The sequence below is a fragment of the Ictalurus punctatus genome, chromosome 12 (assembly GCF_001660625.3).
Source record: "Ictalurus punctatus breed USDA103 chromosome 12, Coco_2.0, whole genome shotgun sequence".
Lineage (NCBI taxonomy): Eukaryota > Metazoa > Chordata > Actinopteri > Siluriformes > Ictaluridae > Ictalurus > Ictalurus punctatus.
The window spans coordinates 17,437,411-17,458,554 of NC_030427.2; the positions used below are offsets into that span (position 1 = coordinate 17,437,411).

Consider the following 21,144-nt stretch of genomic DNA (forward strand, 5'->3'; position numbering starts at 1 on the left):
TAGACGACTGTTTGAAGCCGTGGGCTGCGTCCCAAACCGCGTACTTACCGTCTATATAGTAGCCGAGATACATGTATTTTTCCTCACTACCGGCCTATAGTAGGTAAGTATGCGGTTTGGGACGCAGCCGAACTCTCTTTTTCGATGTAAAATGTTGAAAACTGCCCTGTTTGATCATGTCCTGTCGCAAAATGCGGTGAAAACTACCACACGACGTTCATAATGTGATTAAGGTGTTTACATGTCTGTAATACACGTCCATAATGCGACTAAAACAGGAGTACTCCACCTGTCTTAATTCGATTAGAGCTTAATTCAAGTATGACCTTAATTAGATGAAGGTAAGTAAAAATTTCTGTTTACATGGTAGTTTCTTAATCAAAATATGGTCTTAATCGGGTTAAGAGTGGATTATTGTTGTCCATGTAAACGCAGCTACTGACTAATGGTGAGACGAAGTTTCATGAAAGCTTCACTGAAATTCATAAAAGAAATAAAGAGCAACTTATATTATTTATTTATTTATTTATTTATTTATGTTGTTATATATCCATCCATCCATCTTCTATACTGCTTTATCCTTTTCAGGGTCATGGGGAAACCTGGAGCCTATCCCAGGGAGCATCAGGCACAAGGCAGGGTACACCCTGGACAGGGTGCCAATCCATCACAGGGCACAATCACATACACACTCACACACCCATTCATACACTACGGACACTTTAGACATGCCACTCAGCCTACCATGCATGTCTTTGGACTGGGGGAGGAAACCGGAGTACCCAGAGGAAACCCCCGCAGCACGGGGAGAACATGCAAACTCCGCGCACACACAGGGCCACGGTGGGAGTTGTTATATATATTATATATTTAAATTATATTGAGTAAACAAGTGCATGTTTACTTTACATGAGTTTTAAATAATTATAAAAACAAAGACAGTTCTTTGAGGAATGTAGTAAGGTCTGGTGGGGATTTTTTTATTTTATTTTAGGCAAAAAAATTTACGAAATTATTAGTCAGAAATGCATAGAAGTTCTATGGAGTATATTTGAAGGTACTCTATAATCCAAAAAAGGTCATCCAAGGCACACTTCCAACTGGAATTGTTCAAAAGCCTTTATTTAAAGGGCTATTTAATACTAGAAATATTAAAATAAAGGGAAGTAGTGGGCTGCAGACCCACATGGTTGAGCAGATTTTTAGTAAAAATTTATAACTTTTTTTCTATGCGTTCTCTGACTGAAACGACAAATTTTTTTGTCCTTTATTGTTAAGACTTCAATGTAACCACCCATGACTACGGATCACGTTCACTCTACTGTATTCACTCCCATTGGTAGTGAAGTCTTGCTGTAGAGTCAGTCATATACAAATGTATTTGCCCGTGTGATGTCACAAATCCTACCACATCCAAATGAGCCGTTTTTGGAGCTTGGTTAAATAAATGCTCTTTTTGTACTAAAAAGGATGTATTAAGCTAAGAAACCTCCAGGACGTTTTAATCATACAATGATATGTTAAAAGATAAATTACAATTTTATTTTAGATTTGGATTTCTTATAGCATGACCCCTTTTAGGTTTGACTTAAATATGAACAAATAAATTTAAATGTCTACGTTCATGCCATTGATAAAATTACTTTTCAGTTAAAAGCAAACTCAGGCTTGCATCAACTGCATCTCTTCAAGTCTTCCATGACGATATTTTCACTACCAATTTTCTGCTTTAGAGGACTGTGTTGTAGTTGATGTTCTGTTTTGTGGTATGACACAGTGTTCAGATGAATGTTCAGTTCTTACAAAAAACATTTTCTCTTGTCTTTCTGACAGGAACATTTCTACGATCCAGACAAGGGAACAGGCTTCAGCTCCTGGTGCCTTAAACTTAAGCACAAGGAAGAAAAAGTGCCACTTGGGGCTGACTGAGGCACAGTACCTCGGCTGCCATATCAGCCGGTGCCTACTAAAGCCCCAGATGAAGAAAATTGAGGCAGTAAGAGACTATCCCCGGCCTGCATCAAAAAAACAGGTACGTGCCTTCTTGAGGTTGGCGGGGTACTACCGCCGATTTGTGCCTAACTTCTCCTCTGTAGCTTCCCCCCTCTAAGATCTCACGAAAAAGGGTCAGCCGGACCGGGTTAAGTGGTCGGCAGAAGCGGAACGGGCCTTCCAAGCCCTGAAAGAAGCCCTCACCAGTGCCCCAGTGCTACGCAACCCAGACTTCGCCCTTCCATTCACCGTGCACACAGATGCATCCCAAACCGGGCTGGGCGCAGTTCTCTCACAGACCTTCGGCAGAGAGGAACACCTGGTCCTCTACATCAGTCGGAAGTTGTCCCCAGCTGAAAGGAAGTATACAGCAGTGGAAAGATAGGCCCTGGTGATAAAGTGCGCCATTGAAGAGCTACGATACTACCTGGCCGGTCGGCACTTCGTCCCGGTGACAGACCACACCCCACTACAGTGGATGGCCAAGGCCAAAGAGACTAACGCCAGGGTAACCCGATGGTTCCTCTCGTTACAGGAGTTCTCTTTCCAGGTCCAGCACCGGGAGGGGACCCACAGTGGGAATGCAGATGGCCTCTCGCGACGGGATGCACTGTGGGCCCGACAGGCGACGGCAGTAGGCTCGGAGCTGGGGGGGGTACTGTCGCGACGGACTGACAGCTGGCGCACAAGAGACAAAGATCGCTCCTCCCGCGACTGCCGCGGTGGTGCTGATGAGACCGCTCCACTTCAGCACCATCAATGTTTTGTACAGCCGGAGAGCACGTGGCGGTGGGGCGGGGCCGCCGACACACATGGCCGGTGAATGGCGCACGGCATGGGAGAATTCCACCATCCAGCAGGCGAGGGGAGAGTATAAAAGGGTGCTAATCCGCTCGCAAAGGGAGAGAACACTCTCGGGGTGTATGCGCTAACCTATGCTGTATGTTTTCCAGGCAATCCAGATGCAAGCAAAGACTCTGCCCCCTGACTGCATCTGCTGATGTTCCTGACAGTAAAACGGGATCCCCATTACTTGGGAAACCCCTAGCACGCCCTCGGCAACCCCGCGGCAAATAAGCCTTTCTCCTTACAGCCCCACGCCGACACACACGCAAACACGCGTACCCACACCCTCTCAAGAACTATTTTTGAATAACGAATTCTCCACGAGTGACACCAAAACAGCCTCCTGTGTGTCTGTGCTCCCTCCCCCTGCTGGCTAGATTCCCTACAGTACCCATTCTGGGTACACTGAAATCCATATTCAAAAACAATCAAGTTAGAGAGAGCTTTTTACAGGACAAACAGTGTGGGTTGGAGTTTACAAAGACATTAATGATGGGTCATTGTTCCAAAACCATGCACTGTTCACGCCGCAAAAGCACGTTTTACAGATTCTACTCTATTACGACGATTTTGAAACTGCTAAACCTCTAGGTTCCAAGAGGGGGATCCACAGACTTGGTTGTATCTGTTTTATATATATATAGGTTACCCTTTGTAATTATGGTAAATGGTCTGCACTTATATAGCACTTTTATCCAAAGCACTTTACACTTTTTCATTCACCCACACACACACACACCAATGGTAGCAGAGCTGCCATGCAAGGCGCAAATCGGGAGCAACTTGGGGTTCAGTGTCTTGCCCAAGGACACTTCGGTATGTGGAGTCATGTGGGCCAGGAATCGAACCGCCAACCCTATGATTAGAGGACAACCCACTCTAACACCTGAGCCACAGCTGCCCTAATTATTGAAATTATAATTTCAAATGAAAATGATTTCAAATGATCTCCACCTCATACGATTTTACCTATTGTTTCTAATGCTTCCACTAGGAGACTGTCTGGGTTCCCATTATGAACTACCTGAAAATGTTTCGCCATGGGGTAGTCCATATTCTTCAAGCGCCTGTTAGTTCTACCATGGTTGAAGCAACCACAGCTGCACGATAGCCAATAGAATCTGTATTGTGTATTACAATTGGTTCATGACTTTTATAAATGACTACAGCAGTGGTTGCAGGAGCCACATATATATGTAAGCCCTTTAAAGACTGGTGAAGCCAGGTAGTTTTTTTCTTACTGGATAGGTGACTTTGTACTAGTTCACCTTTTAAGGGCAGTGCTCTTCTGAAATTAATTCCCCTTAAAATAGGGGCACTTTGAATCCATTTCCAATTGGAAAAAACAATTTGTTTTACCTGATTAGGTATAGGACCACATTTGGTTACAAAATAAACTTGATTTCTTAAACCTGTTTTTTCCTTTTTTTTTTCCTGTGCAGTTTGTAGACTTTCAGCTCTAGAACTTAAAAAGGCTCTATCATGAGTGCCTTGAACAACCTTTTTCTGATATCCTCTACATATAAAATGCTCTGTTAATACATTGGCCTGTACTGGAAATTCATCTGTATCACAAATGCGTCATTGTAATTGTCTATATTTTCTCTTTCTCATAGCTTTTAATATTACCAAGAAACCAGAAAGCACAAATTCCCAGATCTTCTAAAACATAAAATGTAACTCTAAACAGTTGAAAATTGAGAATTGTAAGCACTGGAAATTCGCTGTAGTATAAAAGGAATACTATCTCTGACATAAAACTACTCAAAATAATACATTTTAAAGTTTGTTTATTTGTTTATTTACATACTATTATTTTTTAAGCAGTTGCACGTAAAGGAATCCTGAAAATCGAAGGTCCTGCAGCACTCTCAGTACACCTACTTCCACATCCTTTAACTGGCCTGTTTTCAGTACACATTTCATTACATGTCCATTATAAAGCAACAAAATATCGCTTTATGGGGAAATATCAAGAATCTTTATAATCAGTACAATTATTAGAGTCAATGCTACTCTCATCAGCTCTGATCCATGCAGTTATTGCTTTTAACTGAAACATCAACCATTTGGTTTATCATGGTTTTATTTCTGAAAATTATTCATTGTTAACATTTTCATCTTTCCTACATGTTTAGAAAATGGAAGTTTACTTACATCTTTTAGCTATACTTTTTTTTAAACACAATATGCAGCCTGAGTTACAGTTTTGCCTCTTCCCTCACAATGGCAAAATGCTCTGCAACACCGCAATGTGCCAATGTGTGGTGCGTCTGCTTTGCCATTGGTTAGAAAAGCTGTCCAGTTGGGATTGAATGGAATTTTTTTTTTTTTTAGTATTCTAAAATGTAGGTTTATCAGCAGAATTGGCAATAAAAAATGGCTAAAACATTGAAAATACACATTTGGCACATGCTATAATGCGCACAAATAAACGTTTGCATGCAACTTAACTGCAACACCTTCTATTCACTGAACATCAACGTTCTGGAACAAGCATATGCTTCATAGCAAACTCTCACTCAAATGCATGAGATGCTCTGAGCCAACATATTTCATCCAAGCTAACCTCTACCATGACACTATTTGAATAAGATTACTATGTAATAAATAGTTTCCACTTTTATAACACATTGAGTATTGCCCATTTTATGCGTAAAGTTTGTGCTTTTCATGACATATGATTAAAATTCCTCTCTGTATTACTGTATCACATTACCAACTCGAATGTGTTTGCAAAGAAGAGGAGAAGGAGTTTCATGAGAATAGTAATTGAGAAAAAGCACAACCTTTACACATGAAGTGGACAACGCTCAATATGTTTTTAAAAAATGTGGTAATTCTATTCATTACCTACTGATTTTATTGAAATAGCAAAGTGGGAGAGGTTAGCTTGGTTAATGTGTTGGTGTAGAACGTCTCATGCAGAGCAGTCAAGTGAAATATTTATATGTTGATATTCATCGTATAGAAGGTGCTGCAGATAACTTGCATGCAAATGTTTTTTTTCTGTGAGACTGGGTTGGTTGGGAGTTGAAACTTTTGGGACAATTAGTAGAAGTCCATTAGACAAAATTAAACAAACAAATGATTTTGTGGAGTGTCTTTTAATAACACAACAAAACTCTCCTCAGTATAGCTCTGCGGAGAAAACCACATAGGCAGTGGCTTGTCTTCTCCAGAAAGGTAACATTTTTAAAAAGGTTTAATATTTTCACACTTGTTCTTGCCCCCATTGTGCAACTGTTGTTTCAAAGTAGTGAGCCTAAATTTTACTTGATTGTGATCTTCTTTCACAAACAAACAAGTAATGAGGTGGTATAAACAGGTAAATACAGGTGAAACACCACATTTTATTTTGTACTGCAAAAGTGTTTGGTCTGCTTGAGCACCTTGTTTTAATGAGATTTCGAAAAATAAATACAATAAAATATTTCTATACAAATGCTTTCTAATTCACATTTTCACCATGAACTGGTAATAAGAGAGGTTAGTGATGGTGAACTGAATAGCTTGTTGCTGAAACCTTACGTGGAGATAACATAGTGACAGGATGCTCTCGATCTTTACACCACAGAGGGAATTCCACTTTAAAGCAAAAATAAGATATTGTTTTATATAACTATGAATGGCCCATGCTTAAGCTAGCTTGCATTACACAAACTAGCACAACTCTCTTATCTATAAATTCTTCTCTGATGAATTAATATTGGGTCCATGGGTTGCCCACAAAACTTGTAAAAACACTAGGTTTAATCACTCTACAAGGCATGTACAACAAGGCAATGCAATTTACAGATATCCACTGCATATATTAGAAACAAGGGAGAAAGAAAAAACAGTACAAAATGTCGCCATGTGGCTTTATTACAGTATGGAAAGGATAAATGGAAACATACCAGTTTATCCATTTTACTTAAAAAAAAAAAAAAAAAAAAAAAAAAAAAATTACTTTTTATGTTGTCTCAACTTCAAATGGAGTGATCACACAGGGCTTAGATGAGATTATGGAGGGGAAGGCTGAAGCACAGAGGTAGAGTGGGACACATGGGGAAGTAACAGTGAGAAGGAAAGATAAGGGCGAGGTGATCTGAAATGCAGAAGCAGAAGCTTGGTTGCTTTTCTGTAGTAGTTGCCCCTTTAGGCCATCAGCTTGTTCCAGAACACTCTTTCTGAAAATATGCCTTGTCACATATTGATCTTTACTCTGTTCTGCTACAGGTGTGTTTCATCAAGGCTGTTTTCTCATCTTGCCATCCATCTTCATCTCATCTTCAAGCTGGTTTAGAGTTGTTTTGCCCTTGATCTCTACTTACATTTGCTTCACAATGGCGTGTATGTGTGTGTGTGTGTGTGCGTGTGTGTGTGTGTGTGTGTGTGTCCACATCTTAGATTGTCTTTTAACATGTATTTATTCTGGCATACATCTATGCCAAATAAATGCATCTTTGAATGAATCCAAGTTATTGTGTGTCATTTGTGTCTAATTTTGTATTCCTTTTATGTTCTTGCCATGTCTGTAAGTTTATCCCAGGAAACAGACAGGTCCGACTTCAAAACCAAACTTCTGATTGGTCTCCCCAATGTCTGTGATCTTGATGTCCATGAGAGGAAGCTGCTCAACTTGAGGTGTGTTTATCTCCAGAATTGTCCTACCATTACCTTTGCGATACTGAAGAGAGAGAGAGAGAGAGTGGAAAAAGAGAGAATTATTTTAATTGCCATTAATTAAATGTTTTGCCATTGTCCAATTCTTTAGCAAGATGCGCATGCAGGTTACTGGTTTGACCACAAACCTAATGTCGAACCAGCAGAGACGTTTCTGTTATATTCTACAGACATGCTAATGACAGGCATACTGGTGACAGGCATACGGAGAACACAATGCACTTGAATTACACTTGATTTACAATCCGTGTCTCATCCATTCAATCAAAATCTGTTCTGGAAAAACAAACAAACAAAACAAAACAAACAAACAAAAAACAGAAAATAAAAAATTGCCTGAATTTACAAAAAACAGCATTTTTTCACAGTTTATCTGTTGTTACTAGGAAAAAAGGAAAAGGCAGAGCTGAGGTCCATAAATAAGACCCACAATATCACTGAGTTTAATTTAACAGATGTGAGCAGTGGGAGGAAAAAAAAAGTGTGTGTGGGAGTGGGTGTTACCAAACTCAGGATATATTTAAAAAATGTCATGATCCACTTTTCATTTTGTTCTCTGCGTTTGCAAAGCTGAGCATTTCTCTACACCAATTTGAGCTGTCCTGGCAGACGTATCCGTGTTCATCGTTCCATCATCAAACATTTTAACTATGACATCCACATACAGCTCTAACGATGTCTCTAACTGTCTTTCAGGTGTCTTTTAGTTATTTTCCCACATTTACAGTACTCTGCTCATATCCTCACATATTCCCCTGCTGGTGGTGTACGTGGATGAAACAAGTTTTAAAAAGGTGCCGTTTTTTTTCCCGTATTTCCCATTTTTACTGTTAAGGATGAGAAAAAGCTGAGACGTCGTGGGTTTTATGGAAATTAAAAAAAAATCAAAACAGATATGAATTGAACAGATGATACACAGATTTATTTACTGATCTGAATCTTGAATACATACATTTGTTTTCTCCCATTTCTCACATTTGTCTTGAGTGCATTTCAACCAGTTCAGAATGAGGGCAATACACACACACACACACGTATACATACAGATATGTATATATATTGGAAATAAAAGGGAAAACTTACAGAACAGCCATCAGTGAGTGCCTTGATATAGGGACTGGTCTCATAACTCAGCTCTTCTTCGTTAGCAGCCAAGAAGCGCAGTGCTCTCTGATATCTGTTGGCAGCAGTGTTATCAGTCCAGGCCACTGAGTGGTGGCAGTGATAGGTGAAGTTTTGACGAGCCCGAATGCTGAGCAACCGCAGGAATCCCAGCTGCACCACTCCCACAGGCTTACCGTCCGCATCCACATAAGAAAGCTGGGGGAAAAAAATTAAGATCAGAATAAGTGGAACAAACTAAAATGTCGGTCTCTTCTGCAGATACAGTCGACTCCAGAATTATTGGTACCATTCATAAAAATGAACATATACAGTAAATAACTGAGAATTTTTTCTACAATCTTTCAAATAGCAAAGTTTTCTTAAGCGGTAGCATTTTTTTGAAAACACTGGCCCCCAAAATTAATATTTAGTTACGCCACCCCTGTAGAAACGTGCAATAGGAATCTATTTATTTATTTATTCTTGCTGACTCATTCATTTGTTCTGCAAAAAAGAACCATTTAGTTCTGACCCCCTCAGCTTTTGAGCTAATTTGCCTAATATTGCATACTAGCCCTAGGATTTTTTTGGCAAATCTTCAAATCTTCACAATTACTTAGCAGAGACTGAACCTCTAAATGATTTTTTAAAAACATTTTGAAAAGGTTAAGAAAGGCATTAGAAAAGGTTAACATTAAGCTATCATTAATAAATGATTGAATGATATGTCCCTCTACAGATCCTCTAGAATTGTTTGGAACCTAATGTGTATTAGCCACTTAGGGGCGCTGTTCATGTTTTTTTTTTTTTTCTACATAAAAACAAGCATATATCTTGTGATTGCTGCAGGAATGATTCCTAAAACCAAGAAATGAGTCAGCATTTTAGCACTTCCGGCCCAGTCAAGCCCACACTGCACCTATACTGCACCTTCAAACGTATTGTGTAAATAAAATGGTAAAAATCCCAATTCTGTCAATTTTGATTCCCGGCTGCGACACTACAGAATGCGTGGCTGTAGGCTGAGATACTTATGCACGTCATCTTTTAATTCACTGCATTAAGCCACAAAAATTTTAACCATTTTGAACCATTTAGAGTCCAGGATTTTGTGATCGCAGAAATGAATGCAAAATCAAGGACACTACGCAATATTCGGAGGAGCTTGCAGTTTTTCAAAATTAACCCAGATTTGTGACGTGACGTCATCACAACACGCATTCAGCCAAAGCCATCTTCATTTCATGTACGCACATGAGTGCAGCTAAAAGGTCCCATTTACCAACAAACATCACTGCAAAAGACTGCACAAAACAATTCCGTACATTTTTTTCCCCGCAAAAAAAGCACAAAATACTCCACAGGATGGCATTCTCACTCACAGCAACTCTAGTCAATCATGGGTTTCTGTAAGCTCATGTATGCGGAAGAGTGCAGAAGACACTTTCCATGCGTGTTTCGCTGCCTTGTGATGAAGCATGAACAGCATTTCCAAAATATGCAGTTGGCTGGATTCACATGTCTTGAAGGAAGCACAACCTTCACCCCAGCCTTCACCCTCCCCTGGGTGGTAGTGTTCATATGATAGGGGAGCACTTGCTGGTGGGTGGGAATTGGCAGATGACCAAACTGGGGATTTCTTTTTACAGTTGTAAACAATATGGCTAAAAATCAATTACTGTGGCTTAATGAGCTTAATTTACTAAACAACTGTATCTCATGATTGTTTGGATTGATTTGCACAAACGTGAAAAGGCCATTAAAATGCCAAGATTATGTGCTGAGGTCAATCATAGGGCTGCAGAATAATGCTCAAATATCTGTGTCTCAGGAACTGTAAGACTGATCAAGCTTAAATTTGAAAGTAATCCCCTATTGTTTTCCCATGTGCTTTGAGAGAAAATACTATTATTATTTTTTTTTTTACTATGCTGATTTTTGTTATATACCAAACCTTATTTAATTGGGTGGCAAATGCTTAATTTTGTGTAATGTTTATTTTATGCAAATAATTTTGTTTTTTTGCATTAATTATGCAGTTGACTGTAAAACTTTTTGGCTTGTGGTATCAATGCATTGTTAGACAAGGCAATGCTGCTAATCTCTTGGTGGAATTTTGATGACGACCTGATTACTTAGTATCCACCTAGAGATTAGACAAAGAAATGCTTACCTTGCTTCCTTTAGCAAACTGGCTGTACCATGATTCCGGCTTCTCCTTTGGCCAATGCTTCATCTTTACCTGAGAGGTTTGAGAAAGAAAATAAGGACCTATTACTTATTTGACATGAATGTAGACATTTGATGAATCTGTACCATAAAAATTATTTTCTGGACCCAAATCCATTACTGTCCATGAACCCCTGGATAATATAGGTTATAGATTTTTTTCCATCAGTATAATACATACGCAACCTCCATGCACTTACACTCTCCACTTCTCTGCCAGGATGGAGACATGTCTCTCCACCTGCTGTAAAGTTGCAGTAAACCTTAAAAGAGTCTCGAGCACAGCCCTTGTTTGGATCAATCCAGTATTCACCTGTACAGGGAAAAAAAACATAATGTTCCTAGGCAGGGCTACGAAATGCCTGTATATTATTACTTTAATACGAGCAAAAGGAATCACTATTCCCTAGTTAGGTGCCACAATGACAGAATGTGATAAGCATACCATCTTTGTACTCTGATTGACTGAGTTGGAGGTCATGGCATGTGCGGGCTGGGCTTTCCTTTGTTCCAAGTGGGAAACGCATGCTCTCAATCTCAACTTGAAGGGAATTTAGAGAGCCCAAAATCTCCTCCATGCTTTCTTTGCCAGTCAGAAATCCGGCACCTGTGGCATCAGCTGGGGAATCCTCATCATTCTGAGAGAGCATCTTACTGGCATCGATGGAACGCTTGGACTTTTTCGGGACTGAAATGGGCATGGGTTGGATGACATCACCAGGAGGTCCCTAGGAGAAGAGGGAGAATTTTTGTGTGCATAACAACAGTGGGTATGGCAGATGATACAGATGTGATAAAGTGATCAAGTCCTCTTTACAGAGGTGGGTTAGCACAGTGATAATTTTGTGACCATATTTAATTCTGTTTCAATTAATTTCGTAGTTGAAATAAATGTCTAGCTAATATAAATGGCAACAAATGTGTGTTTTTTGTCTTCTTGTGTGCTTTTGTGGATGATTTATTGTGAGGATTCTAGGACACAACATTTATATAAGCTAATGTTTTATTGATTCTGTTCATTAGACGTTGTTCAGCACCTTCCACCATCCTACAGTATGTCCTGCCTCTAAGTTGTTTGTTCTAATTTGTTGTAGAGAAATAAGGGTGCTTTCATTCTATATCTTACTCAACGCCTAAACTGACAGCCACTAGGTGAACTTACAGGGGGTCCAGGGGGCCCTTGTACACCTTTCTCTCCTTTGGGACCAGCTCCACCCTGTAACACAGGAAAGGCTTCATGGCAATACCTGATATTATATCACAACTTTGAAGATGTTTGTAGTATTTGTAGCTGTTGATGTTATATCTGCCATAAAGGTTAATGGCTACTCACCATAGTACCCTTTACTCCCTTAATACCCCTCTGGCCCTGTGAAAAAGTGAAAAAGTGTCAGATTTAACCTTACACCAATGGATATATTAACTATAAACAAAGTTTTGCCAAGAGATACTCACAGGAAAACCAGCAGGACCAGCAGGGCCCAGAGGGCCAGTACCACCAGACACACCCTGGAACACAGCACAGCAGATGAAATGCAACATGTGCATATTCAGTCAAACTTATACTCTACTGTATTACATGTATGGCCAGGTTTGCGTATTCAAATAGAACTGCGTATTCAGAGTTGGCAACTGAATATGGGGACTATAACCAAAAGTTATATTAATACTTACATGGGGAATGTTCATAGTATTCAGAATAGATTTATGCACATATTTAAGTTAATTTTCTGAGCAGCCTGTTGTTGGTTCCTGCCTATATCATGCAAGCAAACGTTGAGGTATGTAAGGTATATGAGGCTGCATAAATGTCACTTACAGTTTCTCCCTTGGGCCCAGTTGATCCATGAGGGCCAGGAATTCCTCTGTCTCCCTTTTCTCCCTGCTCACCTGGAGGTCCAATCAGACCAATCATACCCGTATGTCCCTTTTCACCCTTAGCACCAAAGTCACCACGTAGACCTGCCAAACCTGAAGGACCCTGTGATGGGTAAACAAGGCGTGGCATTTCTTTAAATTCACTGACAAGTTTATTTGATACAAACTATTCATAATGCATTTATAATATGTGTTAAAGTATGCAATATACAGTACATCACCAATGCCTATGAGGTTTTAACTGTAGAAAGGCTTACTATGGGTCCAGGAGGTCCTTTCTCACCCGTCAGGCCAGGAGCACCTTGTTCTCCCTTAGAGAAATCAAGGATACATTTTTTTACACTGATGAAACATGTTTGCAGCACAGAAAATGTGATGGTATGTTAGCACAGATGTTTGAGACATTATAATAAATCTTAGGTGCTTAATCTAATTCATAATATCAAACAAGGCTACTTTCAATTATAAACCAGGTAAAAATAAATAAATAAATAATATTGTATGTGACCAGTAAATCAGGGCAGCTGAGAACGTACCACTGAACCGGGCAGTCCTCTCAGACCCTCTGTTCCTGGCTTTCCAGGAGGACCTTGTGGCCCAACAGCGCCTGTCTTTCCTGGAGCCCCAACAGCTCCTGAATTTCCCTGGGGGAAAAAAGTTACAAAGTGAGAAAGAATAAATCAATACCGATATTTACATAAACATATACACTTTAAATAGTTTTATATATAAATTATATATATTATATATATATTTATAGAAGTATATATATATATATATATATATATATATATATATATATATATATATATATATATATATATATATATATATATATATGTTCCTGCCACTTCTATAAATTGCGTATAATATTGTGACTCCTCCAGCAACACATAATTAAGCATCTTAAAGAAAAGCTCAACAGCACTAAAGTTTCATAAACGATAATTTCATGAAACTTCAAATGAGATCATAAATATGTTTTACCTTGCTTCCCTTCTCTCCTTCACGGCCTTCAGGTCCTCTTGTGCCTGGTGGCCCCTTAAAAATGATTACATGGGTTTAAGGAAAGCTTACACTTACACATGGAACCCTTATCATCTATGTCAATTATTAAAATTGTATGAAAGGCCAATATCCGACACTTCTTATACATCAGTTTAGCATCACAGAGCAAAAATTAGCACAAAAAATAAATATTACACACAATGCCACTCAATCCATTGGAAAGGTATAACTATTTAACAGTTACTTATCAGCAAAAAATAATTTGTTATCAGTTTCTTTTTGAAATATAATATTTCCTGTGTATATACATACTCTTTTTCCTGTAGGGCCAGGTGGTCCGTTTTCACCGGGAGGTCCTGGCGAACCCTGAAATTATTGTTTTCAATCAAATGGACATTTACTACATACTGTTAAATATTTGGTTGTAAACAATGATGACAGGACAATTTACAGCACATTAAATCCTTTGTCAGTCAAACAGCCTTGAAATACTTAATTATATTAATATTAAATATGAAAGTAAATATTAAAGTTCATTACAATTAAAATATATTCACTGAGTTTACTGCTGAATCTTTGCGTGATTTTCTGTTAAATATATTTTTCCATCATTATAATCCATTATTGTTATTGTTCATAAATCGCGCAGTGAAGAAATGGATAATGCTGTAAATGTGGATGGACTCACACACTAGATATTTACATATGACATTCAAAATAAAATGTAAAATTGAACCTTGAAACCTAGTAATGGACAAAATAATAATAAAAAAGGAGCATTTGTAATAAACCAAAACATTCCAAGGCTATTATCATTTCCTCCTTGTTATTCCACCTGTCTGCTCTTATTTTTCCTAACTAACTTATTTCCCCTGCTCTAATGACTACAGTATTAGAAAACTCTGTTGTCTATGTCTCTGTGTTGCTTAAATCAGTGCTAATGTTATTTGTAGTGTTGTTGTATATATTTATTTAAGTTATCTAGGAAGCTTCATGCATGGGCCCTAATTTAGCAAATGCACTCAAATGCATCATCAAAGCATTTTTCCTTTTTGGATCTATAGGAACATTAATGGTTGCAACATTTTTAAGGATTGGGGATTTAAAACTTGCAGATGGTGTACTTGTTTGACCTCTTGGCAAGCGTATGAATGTGCCATGCAGATGTCGACCTCCTTTCCTATACTTTATCATGCTTACCAGCGCTCCCCTCTTTCCTTAGTAATGGCAGAAAGGGTCATTTCATTGGTCATGATTGCTTGGTGACGAGTAAACCATTCCCTGTATAAATATATATAAATATAAATTCCCTGTCCTTTCCATGGCCATGTCTTGTTTGTGCAAAGAAAACACTCTCCCTCTCTCTATATGCTACAATGAATTCCTCTGTAATAAAATATTTAAATGCATATCTCAGGTCAGAGTCTTACTCTTTATTTTTCTCTACTACTGCTGCTGTAGATGATGCTGCAGTTTGCCAGCGATATAACACCTAAAGTATGCCCTTACCTATCCAGCATATGAACCATAAAAGAAAGCTGGACACAGGCTCAATATAATCAACTGTACAGTATACTATAAGTATAGTTTCTTCTGCATTGTAGAGCTAATCAAGCGTTGGTTGATTAAAGTGTCAATCCACTACGAATTGAATTTTTCTACACACTGAGGTCATGTAAAAGTACAGGCACTTGGGTACACTCAGTTGACTTCACACATGACATGCTCAGTTGACTTCACACTTACTGTCTCTCCTTGTTCACCAGCTTCTCCTCGGTCTCCCTTTGCTCCGTCTTGGCCCTAATAAAAGACAAGATTAAGAAAAGGTATTATACAGCTATATAAAAGGCAAAAATCTGTAATTAGGAATTAAATATTGTCATACCAAATACAGAACCAGAACCAGACAAAATGAAAATATAATGTGTACTCACTCTAGGCCCAACTTCTCCAGGAGGACCAGGATCACCAGGGAAACCGACAGGACCCTTAAACAGAAAGAAAGAAGTCACTACTGAATCACAGAGTCTACGTATATGTCAGGCTAATTCATACTTTGACACTTACAGGGTTTCCTTTAGGTCCATCATCTCCAATGGGTCCCTTTCCACCTGTAGGACCAGGTGTACCTGGCTGTCCAGCCTCACCTTTCTCACCACGTTCTCCTCTTGGGCCCTGCCATTAGACAATCAAATTGCACTGAAAAAAGTGGATTATTATTCAAAGTCTACAGGCAATGAATATCATGAGCAAGAACCTAATTGAAGCAATTATGAATTTGTTAAAAGTTAATCTAAGTAGTAAATTTTAATGAAGTTCATTTTTACCTTCTTTCCTGGCTCTCCACCAATTCCAGGTGGTCCAGATTCACCAGGTTCACCCTGTCGACACATCATTATACATCAGCATATAACTTTAGACATGTGTCTTAATATACAAAAACTATACTCTTTTGTGTTTACCTTCTCCCCACGTGGACCTGGGTTACCCAAACCACCAGGGGGACCTTGAGGACCCTAATTGCAAAAAGACATGTTAATGATGATGTCATTGTTAGACAAAATATAATCTGTAATATTCTGTATTAAATTACTCACATCAGCACCATTAGGACCTGCTGGGCCACGGGGTCCAGGAGGTCCAGGAGGACCCTAAAAAGTAGATCACAAAACCAAAAATGATCAACAGAGTGCTATTGGAACAATCCCAACCTTTTTTCATCACAGCAAGCATAAATCCTCAACACTTACCAATGGTCCGACATCTCCTGTTTCACCCTTCTCTCCTGCTGAGCCTGGCAATCCCTAGGTTTAAAATAACTGTCATTGCACTCCTGTATGAAATCTCTGAATGTGTGTGGTCTTGATATTTAGTTTGATACCTGTAGCCCAATAGGGCCTGGAGGACCAGGAAATCCTCTTGTTCCTTCATCTCCTTTAGCACCAAATGCACCTTGCTGACCTCTGGCACCTGTTTCACCATCAGCACCCTAATTAAATGAAAAATGAATACAGGCATGAGCTCACAAAAAGGACTTTTTAATAGGTTAATCAAAATACTATTAAATGTTGTATTATTCATTTGATAAATTTGAAAGAGTTATGCTTACAGGAGCACCTGGCTGTCCAAGAGGACCCACCGGCCCAGGTGGGCCAGGAGGACCCTGTCAACAAACAATTATCTAATTACAAAAAGAGCAAAACATATACATTGCAATACACTTTGTGCAAAATTGACAAACTATTATAATTTTACAATGTTATGTAAAAAAATATAGCTGCAAGCAGCAATTAAAGAAGTTGCAAATGAACACAAAGCTGTTGCTCAATATATATGTGGCAAGGTGGGTGTCAATACATAAACGTATGGCTCAGGTGCCCTCACTTCCTATTTGGAGACTTAGCTGTCAAGTTCGTTTGTGTGTAATGGGTAACCCATCACATATCAAAAATCTAAGATTTTTGTTCGGGTTGGTCTCCTGATGCTTCCAAATTAAATGAAACTTGTAGGAGAAGACTTGAAAAAAAAAATTCTGAAAAAAATAAATAATGGTAGAAAATCTGAGACACAGAGGAATTTGAAATCGTGTTTCCATGACACCATGTTGCAGAGTTACTATTGTAAATGTAAGTGCAAATTTGCCCTATTGGTGACACTAAAGTGCTTGAGTGGCCTACATCAAAATTACTACGAAGGTAGCTGAGACTGTAATCTATCACTCCAAATTTCACTAAAAAAGTGTATGAAGCATTCTATGGACTCCCATGTTGAAGTATAAAAATAACAAGAAGAAAAAGAAAGCATAAAATTCCAATACGGTACCTAAACACTTTCAATGCTTGGCCCTCTAATTATGATTGCAGCAAGTATATTTACTTACGTTTACATTTATTCATTTAGCAGACGCTTTTATCCAAAGTGACTTACAAATGAGAAAATACAAGCAAAGCGATTTATCAAGCAGATAACAATACAAGTAGTGCTACCATACAAGAGCCATTGATTGAGTTCTAGAAGAAGCAGTGTGCAGAGTAGAGGTGTAAGTGAATTTTTTTTTTTTTTACTTACTTGTTCTCCCTTTGCTCCCTTTGCGCCCTTATGCCCATGCTCTCCAACCTCACCCTGACAGAAGTTAAATCACATAATTTTAAGCACAAACAGCCACTGAAGCCAGGGACTAATGTTTTGATTATGAGTAGAGGTGAATAGGTCCCTGACTTTGTCACCATCCTCTCCTGGAACACCGACAGATCCGGCAGGGCCTGGAAGCCCAACTGGGCCTTGAATGCCATCACGACCAGCTGGGCCAACTGGGCCTTTCTCTCCCTGGAAAATAATTAAATCACATTTAATTAACCATTTGTTTCTGCTTAGTTGAATAATATATTGACATGAATTATTAGATTTCAGTAAATCTGAGCTGGACACTCACAGCCACTCCTTTCTCTCCTGCAACTCCAGGAGGTCCCTGAGGTCCAGGTCTTCCAGGGGGGCCAATGGGGCCAGCTGTGCCTGCCAAGCCTCTCTCACCTGGGGATCCCTACACAGCAATTCCATTTATGTTACTGAGAAATGTACATAAATTTAATCAATGTTTTTTTTTTTTGATAAAGTCTCATTTTAAATACTAACAGCTGGTCCAGGTGGTCCTGCTGGGCCTTCACTTCCCTTCAGTCCAGCACCACCCTATTTAGAGAATAAATAGCTTATGAAGACATCAATCATACAATATTTCTGATTCAGTTGTCATGCAGCCGTGCAGTTCTATATCAAAACATAAAAGCAGGATTCTGCAATCACAATAAAGTTATTCTGAGACATGTCTATGTGATTTCTCTTTCTTTTTGAGTAATTTCCTTACTGGTGTTCCAGGGAGTCCTCTCTCTCCAGGGAAGCCTCTCAATCCAGGAGGTCCATCTTTTCCTGGGCCACCAGGAGGACCAGGATCTCCTTTGGTTCCTTCCTTACCCGAAGGGCCAGGAAGGCCTAGCTCACCTGGTGGTCCAGGGGGTCCGGAGTGCCCCCGCTCTCCCAGTGGGCCTGTCTCTCCAGAAGGACCCTACATATAAAAGAATGATAATAGATATGAAAGAATTATATGAAAGAATGGTTTCTGATTAAGACTGATGTATTGGTACAGAATACATACAAAAAGAACATTGAGGAATTACTGTACAGAAAATATGAAAAGCCTAAAGTGCTATAATATAACATGACTGCCACGTGCAGCAGTGTCTATGTTGCGCCAAGTGCACCATTTACGTTGGGCTACAATTGCTTGTTGTTAGCAAAATATATAAGCATATTTATGTGTGTTTTTCCTATTGTGTTGAGCCATATAGAAGCAGTATGAATAACAGTATGATAACAGGTATATCTCAATGCCTATAAATAATAACACAGTAACTATAATTATTTTCGTGCAATCCATGTTAATTTTGACAGTCAGTATACCTCTTCCTTCTTCAGTAGATATTAGTCAGTACAAGGCTATTAAATGCAATAAGTCATCCATGTACTGCATCTCTCGTATACCTTCTAGTGATATAAATTGCATGTAATTTCTAAGCTTTATGCATGTTATTGGATATTGAGACTCTAAACTGACATTTTTTGTGTTCTTTCAATGTCATTTGTATCATCCAAGTGCTCCATAGTATATACCTTGATAGTATAAGGAATGTCTATTTCAATTCCCTACTGCATGTCAGTTGACTGACTGTTTATTATAAATCTCAGCTGTAATTCTATTCAGTTTCATTTTACTTACACAGCGCTTTCAACAATAGACATCGTTATAAAGCTGCATTACAGAAAACCTAATATAGATCCATAATGAGTAGCAAGGATAATCTCCCTGAATCAAGGAGTACATTTTGTGAGCATACTCTAAATGTCATTGAATCATCCAACTAATATGTCAGAAACTTGTTTGTAAATTATTTATAGCAGTCCCCATGTAACCTAACATTTATACAGGAAAGCCAATATTTACCCAATAAGTTTACAGTAGAATTTCAAGATGCAAGACATGTAAGCAAAGACTGGCTTTGTTTACATGCAAAGATTATCAGTCTATCAGATATAAATTATTATTCTGAATTATTATTTATTGTTAATATATCCTAAACTGGGAAGTCTGTATGTGATCTTCATTTATACACATCAAATAATCCAACCCAAATTATGCGTGTGCAGTGTTTAGTATTGGCATTATTTTTTTTATTATTATTATTTTCATCACAGCAAAACCTCACCAGAGTGTGCTTATTGAACAGACAGTGAGAAGAAGAGTTTCAGAGTACATTACAGTTGTTCAGCATTTTATATTTGCCCAACATTCAAAAACAAGGATGCTCTGGTTGTTAAAAAAAATTATTATAATATATATAGTATCTCACAAAAGTGAGTACACCCCTCACATTTTTGTAAATATTTGATTATATCTTTTCATGTGACAACACTGAAGAAATGACACTTTGCTACAATGTAAAGTAGTGAGTGTACAGCTTGTGTAACAGTGTAAATTTGCTGTCCCCTCAAAATAACTCAACACACAGCCATTAATGGTGTCAAGTGTGTGTGGCGGCAACCAGGTGAGGAGTACAAAGACAAGTGTGTCTTGCCTAAAGTCAAGCATGGTGGTGGAAGTGTCATGGTCTGGGGCTGCATGAGTGCTGCCGGCACTGGGGAGCTACAGTTCATTGAGGGAACCATGAATGCCAACATGTACTGTGACCTACTGAAGCAGAGCATGATCAGTATGCAGTATTCCAGCATGATAACAACCCCGAACCCACCACCAAGACGACCACAGCCTTGCTAAAGAAGCTGAGGGTGAAGGTAATGGACTGGTCAAGCATGTCTCCAGACCTAAACCCTATTGAGCCTCTGTGGGGCATCCTCAAATGGAAGGTGGAGGAGCACAAGGTCTCTAACATCCACCAGCTCTGTGATGTCATCATGAAGGAGTGGAAGAGGACTCTAGTGGCAACCTGTGAAGCTCTGGTGAACTCCATGCCCAAGAGGGTTAAGGCATTGCTGGAAAATAATGGTGGCCACACAAAATATTGACACTTTGGGCCCAATTTGGACATTTTCACTTAGGGGTGTACTCACTTTTCTTGCCAGCGGTTTAGACATTAATGTCTGTGTGTTGAGTTATTTTGAGGGGACAGCAAATTTACACTGTTACACAAGCTGTACACTCACTACTTTACATTGTAGCAAAGTGTCATTTCTTCAGTGTTGTCATATGAAAAGATATAATCAAATATTTACAAAAATGTGAGGGGTGTACTCACTTTTGTGAGATACTGTGTATATATATACACACACACTCACACACAAGCCTTGGGGACAAGCGTTCCTGATTCCACCTCAGTAAAATGTATTCATATGCTGGAGTAAGCAAAGAGT

The 21,144-nt window shown here is 38.9% G+C and overlaps 1 protein-coding gene across 3 annotated transcripts in view; it reads right to left on the minus strand.

The window, feature by feature from the left end:
- Window positions 1–6,758: 6,758 nt before the first annotated feature.
- col11a2 (collagen, type XI, alpha 2) overlaps window positions 6,759–21,144 on the minus strand; it is a 74,499-nt gene continuing 60,113 nt past the window's right edge. For all 3 annotated transcript variants that reach the window (XM_053684002.1, XM_017481472.3, XM_017481471.3), the window contains 27 exons: window positions 18,587–18,784; window positions 18,358–18,411; window positions 18,158–18,265; window positions 17,944–18,051; window positions 17,794–17,847; window positions 16,835–16,888; window positions 16,607–16,714; window positions 16,476–16,529; window positions 16,323–16,376; window positions 16,188–16,241; window positions 16,053–16,106; window positions 15,793–15,900; window positions 15,660–15,713; window positions 15,472–15,525; window positions 14,038–14,091; window positions 13,705–13,758; window positions 13,254–13,361; window positions 12,975–13,028; window positions 12,659–12,820; window positions 12,295–12,348; window positions 12,173–12,208; window positions 12,002–12,055; window positions 11,285–11,567; window positions 11,040–11,152; window positions 10,784–10,852; window positions 8,590–8,826; window positions 6,759–7,510 (listed from right to left, as the gene is read on the minus strand). In XM_053684002.1, the coding sequence (XP_053539977.1) occupies window positions 7,364–7,510; window positions 8,590–8,826; window positions 10,784–10,852; window positions 11,040–11,152; window positions 11,285–11,567; window positions 12,002–12,055; window positions 12,173–12,208; window positions 12,295–12,348; window positions 12,659–12,820; window positions 12,975–13,028; window positions 13,254–13,361; window positions 13,705–13,758; window positions 14,038–14,091; window positions 15,472–15,525; window positions 15,660–15,713; window positions 15,793–15,900; window positions 16,053–16,106; window positions 16,188–16,241; window positions 16,323–16,376; window positions 16,476–16,529; window positions 16,607–16,714; window positions 16,835–16,888; window positions 17,794–17,847; window positions 17,944–18,051; window positions 18,158–18,265; window positions 18,358–18,411; window positions 18,587–18,784 (2,541 nt within the window). In that variant the 3' untranslated portion in view covers window positions 6,759–7,363. The remainder of the gene's footprint in view (window positions 7,511–8,589; window positions 8,827–10,783; window positions 10,853–11,039; window positions 11,153–11,284; window positions 11,568–12,001; window positions 12,056–12,172; window positions 12,209–12,294; window positions 12,349–12,658; window positions 12,821–12,974; window positions 13,029–13,253; window positions 13,362–13,704; window positions 13,759–14,037; window positions 14,092–15,471; window positions 15,526–15,659; window positions 15,714–15,792; window positions 15,901–16,052; window positions 16,107–16,187; window positions 16,242–16,322; window positions 16,377–16,475; window positions 16,530–16,606; window positions 16,715–16,834; window positions 16,889–17,793; window positions 17,848–17,943; window positions 18,052–18,157; window positions 18,266–18,357; window positions 18,412–18,586; window positions 18,785–21,144) is intronic.